Below are 15,725 nucleotides of genomic sequence, written 5' to 3'. Positions count from 1 at the left end.
GATACGGTGCTATACCTGTAGACACTTCCCCAGCTCTCTGCAAGAATTGTACTAGTGTGACACAGTAAGGCAGTAACAAACTTATTATCTCACTGATAAAAATAAATGGCATTGATCACTGTTAGAGGTTAATTCCAATCTACTGATACACATAAGCAACAAATTAAACGATTGATCCCCTTCTATTTATCAACAAGTATACAAGTTTATAATCTAAGAACATTGGACAGAAGTTTCTCCTTGGAAATTTTCCTATTAGGAGGCTTGCAGAAGTGTTTCTGGCCAAGTTTAAGTCAGCTGATGCTCACCACATAGATGCCTCTTTCACAATTTATCCACCTATTACATTGCTAATACTCTGCGTTGACAGATTCAAATGCTTGAAGTCGATACGAAGTCTGTCAATCATCCCACACACTTCGTCGGATTTAGGGTGTAATTTATCAAAAACTGTAAATTCATGGACCTCGTCGTCCACCTCGATGGAACTAGCCCCGGATGGTTTTTGGACTCCAGTGCTCCTCATTTGCATCCTTACATTGGCAACATTTGCCCAGTCACCAGCTGCAGCATAGATATTTGACAACATGGAAAAGTTTCCCGGTTCAGACGGGTCTAACTTAACTAGGTGATTAAGCACCTCCTCTGCTAGTTCCCGATCATTATGCATCCGACATGCCCCCAAAAGGGTACCCCATATAACAGCATTCGGTTCCATTGGCATGCTATGCACAAGCCTAAAAGCCTCCTGGAGACGCCCACCACGACCCAAAAGGTCAATCATGCAACCATAATGCTCAACTTCAGGTACAATCCCATACTCCTTCTCCATCGTGTTGAAGGCATGAAGACCTTCCTCCACAAATCCTACATGTGTACAGGCACATAAGACCCCAATGAAGGTCACTTTATCCGGAAAAAACCCAGCTTTCACCATTCGAGAGAAAAGCTCAAGAGCCTTCTCGCCATGCCCGTGCATGGCTAACCCTTGGAGCATGGCATTCCAAGACACCAAATCTTTTTTCGCTATCCCATCAAAGACTCTAGATGCTTCATCCAACACACCACACTTGGCATACATGTCAAGCAAAGCATTCGAGACAGGAGTACTACACTTGAACTGATTCCTCTCAATTGAGGCATGAACTTTCCTACCCAATCCAATCAAACCAGACTCTGCACAAGCAGCCAATATACTAATAACAGCACCATTATCAGGCTTCAATCCAGCTTCCTCCATTTGATCATATAGCATAATCGCCTCCTTCGCAAACCCCTTCTCGGCATAACCAGATATAATAATAGTCCATGGAACCAAGTTCCTGAAGGGCATCCTATCAAACATCATTCTTGCCATACTCATATCCCCAGCTTTGCTATAACCCGAAACCAGAGTCGACCACGAGACAACATTCCTCTGAGGCATTTTCTCAAACAATTCAAAGGCTTCATTCATCTCCCCAGCCTTCACATACCCATCCAATATTGTATTCCAACTAACCGAATCTCTCTCAGGCATTTCTTCGAACAAGCGGCGTGCATCACTCAGCTCCCCAGCTTTTGCCAACCCACCAATCATTGAATTCCAAGACACAGTATCTCTCTCTTCCATCACCACAAACAGCTTCTTCGCCTCGCTAACACCAATCAATCCACACTTTGAATAAGTATCAATGAGCGAATTGGGCACGAAGATATCCAACCCAAATCCAAATTTCTCAATGTGGGCATGAATCATTTGAACTACCGGCAGCCATGGACGGCCCAAACAAGCTTTCAGAAGAAATGGGTAAGTAAAATTATCGGGATAAACCCCATTAATCTGCATATCGAAGAAGGCCGCGAAGGCCTGAGAAGTCTGCGAGTTCTGAATGTGAGCTCTGATAAGAGTGTTGTACAGGTGGACATTTGGGTAATCAAACTGATTGAAAACGTTTACCGCCAGCGCCATCTGCCGGCAGAGGGAGAAAGCGGCGATGAGCTTGGGCGCCGAGTGGATGTCCTGGTGGAGGTCGGCTTTGAGGATTTGGGCGTGGACTTGCTTGATGTGGCTGAGGTTTGTACATCTGTGGAGGTCGGAGAGCTTCTGGTCTAAGATCCGTCGCCGAGAAACCCACGACGGGGATCGAACTGGTACACACATTTGCATGGCGGGAGAGAGAGATTGGAGCAGAAAGTTTGGATTTTTTTGTGTTCAGTGTGAAAAAGGCATGGCGGTTATTATGGTTTGTGGGAAGCAGTGGCTAGGACTTGATTTTTTATCTCAGAAAGAGAGAGAGAGAGAGAGAGAGATTTGAAGAGGTTGCTGAGTGGACTGACCCACTTTGTAAGAGCTAAAGAAAGGGTGGGCTTTTGCAGCCCAATCTCTAGATCCACTCAATTTTGCTTTGATCCAAACAAATTGATTCTGATTGACGTGATTTAGGTGAATTGATCAGAATAATGAACCCAGTTATTCTCCGGATCTCTAAAAATGAGCCTCTAATGATCAAATGATTCGGGTTGTTGAAATGTAATCTAATGGTTACAAATAAGGGAGTCCCTCTAAAGTTTTAATAATTATAGTCATTTAATCAAATTTCAACGGTTCAGATCACTTGATCCTTAGGCTCAGATTTTTTGGATCCGAAGAGAATCTGGTTCAGAGTAATGAGCTCAACTCTTTGTCCTCGAGTTATAACTTTTCTTCTAAATATTGCTCAGATAAGAAAAACATTATATTATGATTATACACAGTTTAGGATATGTATATCCTAGTGCCCCAGGGTATATGGTAGTGATTTTCACTTTTTTGTTGGGTGCAATTAAAGATAGATGGGAGAAATCGGTTAAGGTGATTTATACACGTGAATCTAAAATCTGCATATACTTTGGTTAGATGATGCAAATATGAAAATAAAGATCAAGTCAAAATGGGTAGAGGAATACCTAAGAAGACTTTGAAAGAGACTTAAAAAAAAACATGGAGTATTTAGAGTTAACGGAAGACTCGGTGCAAAACCGAGCGCATGACGTTCTAGTATTTATATTGCAAACCTTATTTAGTAGGATAAAGCTTGGTTATTGTTGTTTATATTGTTCTTGTTTGCGCTCCTTACTTCCCTTTGTTTATTCAGTTAACAAAAACATAACAAATATGATATACGAGTGCAAATAGACAAAAATGAGAGTGTAAAAATCGTCACCATAATTTTGGTTACTAAATTCCCTTGTAGTGATGTCCAAAATATAGGAAAGTTCAATCTTACACATTTCCTTCTAGAAAAACACTCTTCAATATGTCCTAGTTGCCTTGCCTACTAACTGTTCCACTCAATTATATTCTTTCACCACTAAGTGCTTAAACAAAGCAAACATTAATTCAAATAAAAATAGAAAAGTCATGTGATAAGAGTTTAGGAATGAAAGCGGAGATCTCATGGTCGTTTTTGTCTTGTTCTTTTTTCTTAAATAAACCCATGTGACAAAAATTGTTGTCGTTCTCAAATTGTTCCTGAAACACATCTAAAATGAAAACCAAACTTAGCAAGTCACTGGGTAGGTGAGAACCATTATTTGTTCCATCCACCTAAGACAACGCTGATAATTATTTAGGGTTCGTTTAGAATTGTTTTTAAAATGGTTGAAAACGGGTTTTGTGAAAGTAATTTTTAGAACCGATTTTTAGTTAAAAATGTAAGTGAATCTTAGAAAAATATTTGAAGAGTTTCCAAGAAGCACATAAATGGTGGTTTTTGCAGAAAGCACTTTAGGTGCTTTTGGCTTGCTTTCAGTCATTTTAGAAAAAACTTCTAAATGAGCCCTTAATTAGTGAGATAACTTCCGCTCACGATGTCACAGTAAATGTATTTTAAGTCAATTTTATGTATAGTTATGCATATTTAATGTGTAACAACATGTAAATAACTTGAAATATCATAATTATAACATATCACATAAGTTCTATAACTATAAAAGGAAAAAATGACATAAATAAATTCACAATCACTTGTTGTTTTGATTTAATAATGCACTTCTCCGCAACTCGAACAGAAAGATTGGAACTCAAGTATCGCACATGCTCACATCCAACAAACCAATCACGACAAAAAGTCTCAGAAAACACAGGAAAAAAAAAAAATTTAACTAAAAGCTATCAGTACTATTTATTTTAACGAAAAATCATATTTTTACATTAAAAAAAATTAATCTTGATACTGTACAATTTACCCTTTATTTTATTCAAACTCTACTCGTTAGTTTTCTTAAAAAATAATGTGCAAGGTCTGCTTTCTGTTCTGTCTTCAGCCTACCAACCAACAATTCAACCTCTATACCTACCCCACTCCTCCCTCCCCCTTCCAACCACCACCATAGTATTTCTCCCAATTCCATAGCTCCATTCTTTCTCCTGATTTCTCAAAGAACCCATCTCTCTCCTCAACCCCCCCCCCCCCCTCTCTCTCTCTCATCCATGGAGGCCAAGCTGCTGATGGCCTCCTCTCCTGCCGCTCTTTCAGCTCCCCATGTTTCCAATTCAAGACCCAATTATTTGTTTCCCTTGAAAGCAACGCAATCCAACAGCTTCGCATGCCTCAATTCTTCCTTACCAAAGATACCGAATTTGTCTGTCCAGGCTGCTTCGACTTCCAATGGGTACAAATCCAGCAACCCTTTTGCCTAAACTTGTTGGGTTCTCTGATTTTCTTTGTTTGCCCTTTTATGGATCTGCTGGTTATTCTGCTTTTATGAGAGAGAGATATATATATACATATATTCTGCTTTTGTATTGTTATTTCTGGAAATTGGCATGCTTTTATTTTTCTGTGCAGATAAACTGCATTGATTGATTGGAGTCTCTAATTATTTAATACGCACCAAATAAGATGAGTAAAATTATTAATTTTTTTCCTCAAGTCTAGGAGTAAATAATTGTTCAAAAATATTATTTTGAAACAGAATTTGGGAAAGGCTGCTCCTTTGTGACTGAAAGGTCACAGTGAGTTGTGAAAACAGCTTCTTTGTTAAGGCATAAGGCTGCATACAATAGACGTTTCCCCAAACCCTCACAAAGTGGAGAGCTTTGTTAGCTTGAGATCGCCCCTTAGAATTTAAGTACTTGATTATTTTTGTTATTGTTAGGGAGCTTTTGCTTAATAAATTGATTAATTAGTCAGGCTACTTCAAGTATTCCGATGAATTCAAGTTCAAGTGAATATAGTTTGCTCAAGTTTTCAAGTTGGTTCAGGTACAAGTAATCCAGTTAGTAGAGTGATAGCTTAATTGTTTACATTGAAAAAGATGTTTTTGAAAGTACCATGATTTAACTTTTTCTATGACCCCTTGGGGGTAAGAATGCTGGATCCGCCACTGGATGTAACCATAAAAATTCTCAGGAAGTGTTATATATTGCTTCGAATAGTATTTGTAGCTTAGATTGTTGTGATATCTGGCATGTCTTTGCTGTATATATTTTTTGATGTTTTTGCATAGAAAAGTATGTTCGTTGCCACTCAAATCCATCGTTCATCATAAAAATGCATATTATTGATTACTGGATGGATTAGGAGTCTTGCTTTCAATTTACTATGTCTAGATTCTGATACTAGATTGGCTATTGTGTAGATCATTGGCTACGAAGAAAAGGATGGATGAAACCGATAGTTTGACACTAGAAGGTATAAGACATTCTTTGATCCGGCAGGAGGATAGCATAATTTTTAGCCTTTTAGAGAGAGCTCAATACTGTCATAATTTGCTTACATACGACCCCAATGCTTTCCCTGTTGAGTGTTTCCACGGCTCCTTGGTAGAACACATTCTTAAAGAAACAGAAAAGCTTCATGGCCAGGTATGTTAAACCGTAATATGGACAATAAGAAAACTCGAAGAAAGGATTGTTCTGGGGTTTCTTATTGACTTTGCATTGTGATTAGGTGGGCAGATTCAGCAGTCCTGATGAGCATCCTTTCTTTCCGGATGACGTACCTGAACCAGTGTTGCCACCTCTGCACTACCCTCAGGTAAATGTAACACACATTAGGAACAATGAAATTGATTATGCCCAAGCTTGTGCTTATCTTTACGGTAGGGCCACATGCAGGCCCGGCACGGCAATGGCCTCCCACATCCTCCATATGGCTGTTTTCACTTATTAAAATTTTAAGAATATATTTAATAGTTTAGAAAATTCTGAAAACATGCGTTTTGTATCCCTCTCCTGCAATGCTGCAAGGGACAAACTATGAGAAACATTTGAAAAGGTCTCATAAATAACTTACTTGAATGGGGCTGATTGTGATCGAGAAAGTTGTGTTGAACATGGAGGTTTTGTTTTCTTTTTTGGCCGATGTGTGAAGCTCAACATGGTCTAAAGCACAGAAAACGGAGTCTTTTCATGTTATTACTTGCTCAAAAGAAAATTATATCTGAAACTATTTAAGAGATAACTCGATCTATAACATTCCTAGATAAACTTAAAATGGTAGTCAATTATGTGAATCCGTCTGCAACAAAATATTTATTCAGAAAATTTGGTTCTACCAAAAAACTTGACATTTAAAAATCTAACACTGATGGGAAACAGTTAAAGAAACAATGTCTTGTCAGTCATAGTTTAACTGAAATTTCACTACAATGAGCTAGCCCTTCCAATAGGAGAGCTTTCTTTATCTCCCCGCTTTCTGCATCTGTCCTATTTGTACCACCATTGTTGTGTGGCAGTGGCAATCGTTGTTCTGGTTTTCTGAGTGGCAACCACTTTCATTCTGAATATATATGTCCGACTTGCAAACAGGTACTGCATCCCATTGCCAACTCAATTAATATAAACAGTAAAGTTTGGGAAATGTACTTCAGGGATATTATTCCAAGACTGGTTAAAGAAGGAGATGATGGTAATTACGGTTCAACTGCTGTTTGTGACACAATGTGCTTGCAGGTATTCAAATCCTACCTGATCTTATTGTTCTCAACTTCCATTTCTTGTTTGGTTTGGAAGGCGAAATAAGCAATGTCCTTCTTATATAGGTTAATAGATTCAGTAATTATATGTGAGTAGTTTTTTAAGTAGCATTTCTAAATGCTGACGCGGGGTGTCCTATGACGGCAGGCTCTGTCCAAGCGAATCCACTATGGTAAATTTGTTGCGGAGTGCAAGTTTCAGTCCAATCCAAAGTCCTACGAAGCTGCCATTATCGAACAGGTACATGATCTTGAATGGATTTCTCTATCCTCCTGTGATAAGTAGTTTTGGATGTTCCGTGTGCTTAGTCAGTTTTCTTCATTTTTCAGAACAGGGACAAGGTGATGGCTTTGTTGACATTTCCGACGGTTGAGGAGGCAATCATAAAGAGGGTAGAAATGAAGGCCAAAACTTACGGGCAAGAAGTGACATTGTACGAAGGGGAAAAGAAAAGTCCCAACCTCGTGTACAAGATAAAACCGACCTTGGTTGCAGATTTATATGGGGAATGGATCATGCCAATGACCAAGGAAGTTCAAGTTGAATACTTGTTAAGAAGGTTGGACTGAGAGGCAGCTAAACTAATCTTGAATATCTATTACTATCCACGTACAGAAATTTGTGCTTTCATAAATTGTGCTTATTTTCAAAAGCATGGGGAGCTGCTTATGCTTTTATCTGTAATTTGCTGGTTGATGTGGATGCTAAGATGGGAGGCAAAGACATGTTATTGTTGTATGATTAAAATAAGTACAGGCCCGTTCCGCAGCCTATATGTATAAGTGTTGCAGCCCACTCTAGCTTACTGAATTCTTGAATGTTAGTGCCACCCAGCAAATTTTTTTCCAATATGACAGGTATACGACTCGGTATTGGTTAGAATTTTTTTTTCAAGTTTTCAACCGATTGTACTACTACATTTGGTGCCAGGTCGTGTCCTCGGCATACTGAAAAATTTCTTCCCAATTAGATACTGGTGTTGGTGCTCAAAATAAGTCATAATTCACTTCCCAAGGTGTAAATATTTTTCAAATAGTTTGTAAGTGAAGAAGGCTAGTGAGGTTATGTTTATAACTGTTTCTGGAAGGTTTAACAATCAAATTCGCGAATGATATATGTGGTGAAAAACTTAAAAACCACTATTATGTATAGAAGCGTTTTCTTAAGAAACACTTCTTAGGCAGATGCTTCCAAGTATTTTGTATTCCCCTTAAAAACACTCGCAATAAATACGCTTATAAATAGAAGTGCTTGCACGTACTTGTTCTCGAGTGGTCAACATTTTCAGATGATGATAACCACTCTTTGAATTATGTCCTTATTGGTAAAATACATGAATAAAACACCCTCTACAGCGAAAGCAGTGAAAAGGCACATGCTTTACAACGTGCCAACGACAACTATCATAACCATTTTTCATTTTGTATTTGATTTTGTGATGGTTGCTTTGCATAACTTGAGCTTTGGTCCACAAACTTTAATAAATCTAAAAATGGGCCGGCAAATCCTTCTGGCAGAAAGCATTTGTCGAAGATAATTTTCATATGGGAAACTGAAAAAATATAGAGAATTTTAATGAAATATTTTTGATACTGTTTATTTTTAATAAAAAAGATATTTTTATTCTAAAAAGTTACTTCTAATACTATTTACTTACAACACTTTTTTGTCCTTTTGATTAAAACTCAAAGTTTTCAAGATATTTTTATTAATTTTCCTAAAAATATAATATATAAGTTTGGTTTTATTTTTAATAAAACAAAGACTTTTATAATAAAATTTAATACTTAGCAATGGATGAATAAGCTAAAATAATATCAGAGTAGTTAGGAGTGGATCAATGGTTCGTCTCTCTGACAATATTTACCCATAATATTGTTTACTTTTGGGAAAACTTGTGTGCTTTTAGGTTTACTTGTTATTATGAAAATGTCACAATTGCAATTGTATTAATCAAACATTGAAAGACACTATTGATTGAGGTCCTTTTTTTCCCACCCAACCAAATTTAAATGTGTACGCTTTGTGAACCTAACCAAACCTTATACATTGGTCACTAGTAGAAACAATCTTTTTATTTTATTTTTATGCAAGCGGTATTGGGAAAGGGATCGAAGGGGTTTAAATATGCAACGTCGAGTGCAAGGCTTTGAACTACAGATCACTTGTTCTAACTTCTACCGTCTTAGCCATATCGTGTTAGCTGTGTCATTAATCTACGTGTTTTAATAGAGTTGTATTACATAATATGTCATGAACTTAAGATAAGAAACACACGTATTATAAAATAAGTAAATATAAACACAACACAATTGCGTGGTTCAAAATCACACTGAATTCCTCAACAAGTTTTGCTTCTCATTGTTTGGTTTCTTAAGAAATCTATAACCCACAAGTAACTCTCAGCTGGATTTCACTATTTTGCTCAAGATTTAACTTACAAAGATTGCCTAATTAACTTCAACAGCAGCAAAACAGCACATTCAGACAGGAGAAGCTTGTCCCATTGACCTGGTTTGAACACTGTCATCAACCAACACTTAATCTTAAATTAATTATTTTTAATCACTAAACACTCGATCTTTTATTAATTTATAACAATTAGGTTCTTGCATTTATGAACAGGCACACATAAAAGTGCAAATTTAAGAAATATAATATTTGCATACGGCCATACAGGAACTGAAATTATCTGGATAAATAGCCCACGGTACTTGTAGATCTGGAAACCGAAACCTCATATAAACAAACTACCCCAACTAAACTAAAGGCCCAAAAAGTTCAAAAGCAAAGTGCTTTTGTAGACGGAGCTTTCTAGAGCAACTGCTACTGCTTGTGAGAGAGTGAGAGAGTGAGAGGAGCAATGGAGAAAGAGAGAGCTATAGCGGTGGTGGTGCTTTTGTGCTTGGTGGTGGTGGTGGAACTTCCAGAAGCATCAGCTACGAGATTTATGGTGGGAGGGAAAATGGGTTGGAACAGCAATGTCAACTATACAATTTGGGCTCAGGATAAGCACTTTTACAATGGAGACTGGCTCTGTAAGTTCATCTTTCTTTCTCTTCTCTCAGATCCATTAAGTTTCTGCTTTTTTTTTTTTTTTCCTGTCAATGGTTATGGTTCTCTGTTAGTTAATTCTCAGCTCAAATTTTCTTTTTTTAGCTCATTTTTTTTGTTGATGTTGCTTTTTATTATGTTAGACTTAGATCTGAAAATTGCTTAATGGGTTGAGCTTAAAATCTGCTTTTCCATTTTTGTTTGACTAAAGAAAAGCATTTTTTCCGTAAGTTTGTTTCTTGATGTGTAAAGCTTAAGTTAAATTCAGTTTTTCCTGTTGATAATTGCAAGAAAAAGAAGCAAAGATTACAAGTTTGGTTATTCAAATTATATATGGGGTTACTTTACTTAAGTTTGTTATATACAGTTTGAATATAATCAGATTACTAATTAAGGAGCTTTTCTGAATTTTGTCTCTTGATGTGTAAAGCTTATGTAAAATCTCAGATCTGCAACTTTTTGTAATTGTTTTCCTCTTGGCTTTTGCTGTGAAGAAAAGCCAATGTTAGTTCAATTTACTTTTCATATTTTAGTGTATCTTTTGGTTAGTTCTACTAAGAAAACCATATATTTTATCCAGTTGGTAAATTGTGTTTCTTTTTCCTTCAGTTTTTGTTTATGACAGGAACCAAATGGATGTTCTAGAGGTGAATCAGACCAACTATGTCTCGTGCAATGCCGAGCATCCCGTTCACAACTGGACCACGGGAGCCGGAAGAGACGTGGTTCCACTGAAAGTGACAAGGCACTACTACTTCATCAGTAGCAAGGGGTTCTGCTATGGTGGCATGAAGATCGCTGTTAAGGTTGAAAACATGCCTCCACCTCCCAAAGCTTCCCCGGTGAAGAGCAAGAGCAGTGTCCTAACACCTACCTTTAGATCCCAGTTTGTTTTGCCTGTGGTTTTCGCCATTGGAGCAATGTGGGACACCTTGGTTCGGCTGTGAAGGCATATGATCCTTAAACTTATTCGCTAAACAGTGAGGATTATCGAAATTCGCTAAACAGTGAGGATTATCAAAATCAAAATTAGACAATTCTCCTAGCTAAGTAAGCTGAGCCATTGATTTGGGAAGCAACTTGAGATTGTCTTCCACCTTACTTGGATTTAATTTTTCTTTTGGTTTTTGGGTTTTGTGATTTGTTGGTGTTGTTTTAGTTTCACCTTGATGGAGTGGAAAGAGGACAGTGGTTGTGATTGAGGAAATTTTTAAGTGTTCTTTTCTTTTCTGGATGATTTTTAATACTTTTTATTTATTGGATTTTCAAATGCGTTGATTACGGAAGTTTGTTGAAATTAATTGTAACTTATTCCCTTCAATCATGGAGCTGGATCCAGCCCTTCAAGCGTGTCGTTTTGGAGATATTTATCAGTTTGCCTAGAACATGGTTTTGTACATCAAGTGTAATAATACAATCGGTTGTAAAAAAATTTGTCATTTAAAGCTTCCCACAAGAAGAAAACTTGCATTAAATCCACATCACTGGACCTATGGACCAAAGACGAAAAAGAAGACATGGGTTCTTTGGGCTCATTTGTTCCCATTGCAATTTGCATCTAATGGGTGCATTAGGTGTACATGGGCATTATCCCTTTTGCATGATTTTATTTTGCTCTATAGAAGTTGTAACATCTAAGGGCAGTGTGTCCGTCCTTTTTTTGCAAGTCCGACTTCAGTTTTTTTTAATTTTTCTTCAATAGTTCGGATTGTTTAGTAGTACGGAAAATTGATGGTTATGATTGAATTGTAAAAAAATTATTTTTGGTTACTTGTTAATCTAATGAATATAAAGTTAGACTACCTAATAGTCCGGAATATTGGAGACTTACCTAAGTTTTTTTTATACATTAGTGGTTTAAAGTATAGTATCATTAAAAAAGAATTTTTGTTTACCTATCGTGTGGTTTAATATTCTAGTGGATAAGGTGTTGCGTTTCTATTTATGAGTCTCGGATTCGAAACTCCTCCTCCTTTAAATCAATGTAATAGTTTTGCACCCTCTCTCGCTTCTTAATAATAGTAATTTCAATTTTTTTTTTCAAACAGAATTTCTGTTTACTTTCTTTTGTGTTTTTGTGTTAGCTTTTTAATTTTTTTTCTTGCTATTTTTGTTTCTATGTAGGATCAAATTTGCTTTTATTCTTCCTTCTTTTCCTTTATTTGATTTTGCAAGTTTGAGTGGGGCTGTTTTTCTTTCTCAGACACAGACAGCACAAGTTCACTCTCTCTCTCTCTCTCTCTCTCTCTCTCTCTCTCTCTCTCTCTCTCTCTCTTATGCTTTATATTACTACTTTAAAAAAAAAAACAATTTAGGCAGGCTTTAATTTTTTTTAACTTTTCTTTAGTTTCTCTCTTCAAATCAAATCAAAATCAAATTTTAAGAATCTTCGTTTGCTTTGCAGCAGGTGGCTTTTTTTTTCTTTCCCCTTGGAAGCCTTGTTCTGCACTGACCCATCTAAAATACCAACACCAAAACACTCCCAAACTTCAGAAATTCTCCTTCTCTTAACACTCCATTGTATCTTATTTTGAAATTTTTGACCGTTAAATTTATGTAATTGTATACTTGACGAAGAACCTAATTGTTAAAAAACTGTGAAATACATTTAAAAACTTCTAAACAATATATAAAATAATTGAAAATGTCCCTTCATTTCAAAACCATATTATTCTTCGAATGTGAGCATAAGTCTAAGCGCCTTTAGGCCAGCCATTAATTTTGATACGATAATTCATTTGGATTTTTGGAAACCAAAACTTTTGATTTTTTTTTAATTAATTATTATTCTTCGAATTTGAGCATAAGTTTGGAAAATGATCATTTCCGGATTCACTTTGTGAGGATCCCTAGCCGTTCATCGTACATTATGCAACCAGTTTTCGTCAGATACTATTTGTGTTTAATTTTAAATAATAAAAAAATCAAATGATTTATAACCACATAATATACGATGAACAACTAAAATGTGGAGATCCCTAGATCTGCACAAAGTGGATCCGTATGGGATTTAATTCCCATAAGTCTAAAGGTTTTTAGGCCTGCTATTAATTTTGATATGGTAACGTATTTGGATGTTTGAAACCAAAAAATATGATTCTACAGTCAAAGTATATTCTTCATGGACTTTCTATGATTTCATAATTTAATGTTAATTTTCGTTCTAATATTATAAAATATTATACAAAAAATATGAGATAACGAAAAAATTATATAAATAATTACTCATTTGAAAGAATCTCCTTAACATTTTTCATACATATTTTACGCACCATAATAAAGATCTCCTCAAATTCAACCAGTCAGTCAGTCAGTCGAGCAAGTGTAACGATTATAACTGCTCTGAAACATTCTTTGTAGGATGGGAGTTGAGATGACTTGGACCCCACCAATGTCACCAACTTATATGAAACTACCAATCACCTCATGCCACGTACACAAAGAAACCAAAAAGCCTTCGTGTCTTTCATGCAAGTGTGTAAGTAACCTATCATGTAATTTTGACTCATACCCTCGTGGTTTGAGCTCGAAAAGAAACCCCCCACGTTCCTCTTGAGGCCGATACCATTCGTCCCTTCACCTTCCGAATAAATACCACTATTACCATCAGCATTATTTGCCAAACAATTATAAATTAGGGTTTACAGAGAAAGCAGACATTAGTGTGTGAAGTTAAGCGATGCGGATGATGAGTTCGGGAGTGATGGCGGCGGCGGTAATAACGGTGGGCTGGCTGATGGCGTCTGCAACCGCTATTCTGCATAAGGTGGGAGGCAAACAGGGTTGGGATCAGAACGTCAATTACACTGAGTGGGCGGCAAATGAACAGGTTTACGTCGGCGAATGGCTCAGTACGTTTATCATCATCTCTCTCACAAAAAATATGTGTATTTGACATCTTCTAAAATAATTCTCAATTCAAAATTTTGATAAATTATACAGAGAAATAAGAACATTGATGCAACCAAAAAGTTGTTCGTTTGTAACGCAAAGATAAAATTGCATAATTGGAAACAGTTTTGTTGGCCTAAGGTCGTCATTTTTTTCTTTTTTTTTTAGTTGTGCATTAGAAATGACTGACTTTGAGCATACATTGCTTTGTTTTCAAGTATTCAACTTTGACAAGAGGTACTACAATGTTCTGGAGGTGAACAAGACGAGCTACGAGAACTGCAATGATCAAGGCTTCATAAAGAACATAACCCGGGGAGGGCGAGATGTGTATCAACTCACAGAGGCAAGGCCGTATTACTTCCTCTCCGGCGGAGGTTACTGCTGGCATGGCATGAAACTTTATCTGATTGTCCACGATGGACTCCCACCTGCTCCGGAACTCGCTCCGGCTACAAGTGTTGCTTCTGCTCCAAATTCACTAACCTCCTCCGCCGCTGAGATGTTGTTTCTATCCATTGCGCTTTGCTTAGCTTTAATGTGGACGCTCTAGCTAGTTAGTTATATATAAAAGCGAATTATATGTGGTGATGATCGGGATCTTCTGTATGTTATATTGGGTGCAAGATTATGCAAGGCATTTAATTGTAGCCGTGAATTGAATGAAATTCTTGAACTTTCATGCCCAGATTAAACTCCAATTTGCAATTTTTTTGGTGTTCTTTATCCCTTACGAATTTCTAAGCTTGCCCAATACTTGGCATGATTTTTTTATTTTTTTTCTCTAGCAAGAACCATTGCTAAAGGGTTCTCCTGATTAACAAGACTTCGCTGAGATCTTTGAGCGTTGAAAATTTATGGCTGAGAGAGAAAGAGAGAGAAAGCGATGTATCATGTAGTATTATTTTGTTCTACTTTGTTTGAGGGAGGGAGAGAGAGAGAGAGAGAGAGAGCAGCAGCAGAGACAGGGTGGCGAGAGATTATTTGGGGTACAGTACTTGACTACTCAAATATTTGTTGTCGATTTATAGAATTTCGTGTTTATAATTAGAATTGTTCATATTATAAATCATCCTAAGATTGCCTCTGCAAAAAATCAATTAAAACTAAGGTCGTTTAATCATCAACTACTTAAAAACAAATGAACGATACTGGTAAAAGCATTACGAACCGTCTACGTATTTGCTAAAATAGATTGACTAAGCGACCTTAGTTTTAATTTATTTTTTGCAGAGATGATCTTTATCTTTACAGTGTGATTCATAGTATGAATGATTCTGATTATAAACATAAAACTCTATGATTAAAACACTAAAAGTTTTGAGTAGGAGTTCCTACTCATCTTTGAGTAGCCAAGTATTATTCTTATTTGGAGAAGAGATCCCCTCCGGATCTCTCCCACCAAATCCTAGGGATCCGGAGATTCGAACCCTTGAAATTTGATCTAACGGCTACAATTATTATAACTTTTAGAAGGCCCCTTGTTTGTAACCATTTGATCAAATTTCAAGAGTCCAGATCCCTAAGATATGGTGGGAGAGATCCAAAGATGATCTCTTCCCGATTATTTGGGGGTTTTGAAACAGAAAAAACATTAACAAACAACTCATTAAACATGTTGGGTAAGAGAATTATTTCAATATGTCGGAAACAAATCACAGTACATCAATTGTTATATATAATTTGATTCGAATTTATCTTAATTTTCAAACAATTCTTTATTATACTTATGTACTATATGGTCCGACATATTGAAAAATCTTTCATTTGGTAAAATCTCTCCTTCGGTACATTGTGAACCATTTAATAAGTTGTAATGGATAACGAGTTGTATTGA

General features: G+C 36.6%; 4 protein-coding genes across 5 annotated transcripts; 3 read left to right on the top strand and 1 right to left on the bottom strand.

The window, feature by feature from the left end:
- Positions 1-73: 73 nt before the first annotated feature.
- On the bottom strand, positions 74-2,276 carry LOC137708424 (Tetratricopeptide repeat (TPR)-like superfamily protein). Its single transcript, XM_068447502.2, has one exon. The coding sequence runs from the start codon at positions 2,147-2,149 to the stop codon at positions 332-334; it is 1,818 nt and encodes a 605-aa protein (XP_068303603.2). The 5' UTR covers positions 2,150-2,276; the 3' UTR covers positions 74-331.
- A 1,989-nt stretch (positions 2,277-4,265) lies between these two features.
- On the top strand, positions 4,266-7,825 carry LOC137708052 (chorismate mutase 1, chloroplastic). Of its 2 annotated transcripts, none has more exons than XM_068447031.2 (6): positions 4,266-4,635; positions 5,605-5,830; positions 5,916-6,002; positions 6,776-6,919; positions 7,091-7,183; positions 7,273-7,825. In XM_068447031.2, exons 1-6 carry the CDS (start codon positions 4,454-4,456, stop codon positions 7,510-7,512), a joined length of 972 nt encoding a protein of 323 aa, XP_068303132.2. In that variant the 5' UTR covers positions 4,266-4,453; the 3' UTR covers positions 7,513-7,825. The 2 variants fall into 2 exon arrangements, with proteins under 2 accessions (XP_068303132.2, XP_088545818.1); XM_088689692.1 differs by lacking the exon at positions 4,266-4,635 and adding an exon at positions 5,160-5,227.
- A 1,781-nt stretch (positions 7,826-9,606) lies between these two features.
- Positions 9,607-11,278, top strand: LOC137708456 (early nodulin-like protein 17). Its single transcript, XM_068447541.2, has 2 exons — positions 9,607-9,981; positions 10,607-11,278. Exons 1-2 carry the CDS (start codon positions 9,807-9,809, stop codon positions 10,942-10,944), a joined length of 513 nt encoding a protein of 170 aa, XP_068303642.1. The 5' UTR covers positions 9,607-9,806; the 3' UTR covers positions 10,945-11,278.
- A 2,247-nt stretch (positions 11,279-13,525) lies between these two features.
- LOC137749313 (early nodulin-like protein 20) lies at positions 13,526-14,596 on the top strand. Its single transcript, XM_068489406.2, has 2 exons — positions 13,526-13,848; positions 14,107-14,596. Exons 1-2 carry the CDS (start codon positions 13,677-13,679, stop codon positions 14,439-14,441), a joined length of 507 nt encoding a protein of 168 aa, XP_068345507.2. The 5' UTR covers positions 13,526-13,676; the 3' UTR covers positions 14,442-14,596.
- The last annotated feature ends 1,129 nt before the right edge of the window (positions 14,597-15,725 follow it).

The sequence above is a fragment of the Pyrus communis genome, chromosome 17 (genome assembly GCF_041283825.1).
Source record: "Pyrus communis isolate YQ-2024b chromosome 17, ASM4128382v1, whole genome shotgun sequence".
NCBI classification, from domain to species: Eukaryota; Viridiplantae; Streptophyta; class Magnoliopsida; order Rosales; family Rosaceae; genus Pyrus; species Pyrus communis.
Note: the sequence above shows the minus strand (reverse complement) of the source record. Positions and strands in the feature narration are given on the sequence as shown.

Excerpts from the sequence above, each read along its gene's own strand:
- LOC137708424 (XM_068447502.2), bottom strand. The coding sequence starts at position 2,149 with ATGCAAATGTGTGTACCAGTTCGATCCCCGTCGTGGGTTTCTCGGCGA.
- LOC137749313 (XM_068489406.2), top strand. The coding sequence starts at position 13,677 with ATGCGGATGATGAGTTCGGGAGTGATGGCGGCGGCGGTAATAACGGTG. Across the intron at positions 13,849-14,106 it reads TTACGTCGGCGAATGGCTCA|TATTCAACTTTGACAAGAGG; the intron begins GTACGTTTATCA and ends TTTGTTTTCAAG.
- LOC137708456 (XM_068447541.2), top strand. The coding sequence starts at position 9,807 with ATGGAGAAAGAGAGAGCTATAGCGGTGGTGGTGCTTTTGTGCTTGGTG. Across the intron at positions 9,982-10,606 it reads TTACAATGGAGACTGGCTCT|TTTTTGTTTATGACAGGAAC; the intron begins GTAAGTTCATCT and ends TTTTTCCTTCAG.
- LOC137708052 (XM_068447031.2), top strand. The coding sequence starts at position 4,454 with ATGGAGGCCAAGCTGCTGATGGCCTCCTCTCCTGCCGCTCTTTCAGCT. Across the intron at positions 6,003-6,775 it reads CACCTCTGCACTACCCTCAG|GTACTGCATCCCATTGCCAA; the intron begins GTAAATGTAACA and ends ACTTGCAAACAG. Across the intron at positions 7,184-7,272 it reads AAGCTGCCATTATCGAACAG|AACAGGGACAAGGTGATGGC; the intron begins GTACATGATCTT and ends TTCATTTTTCAG.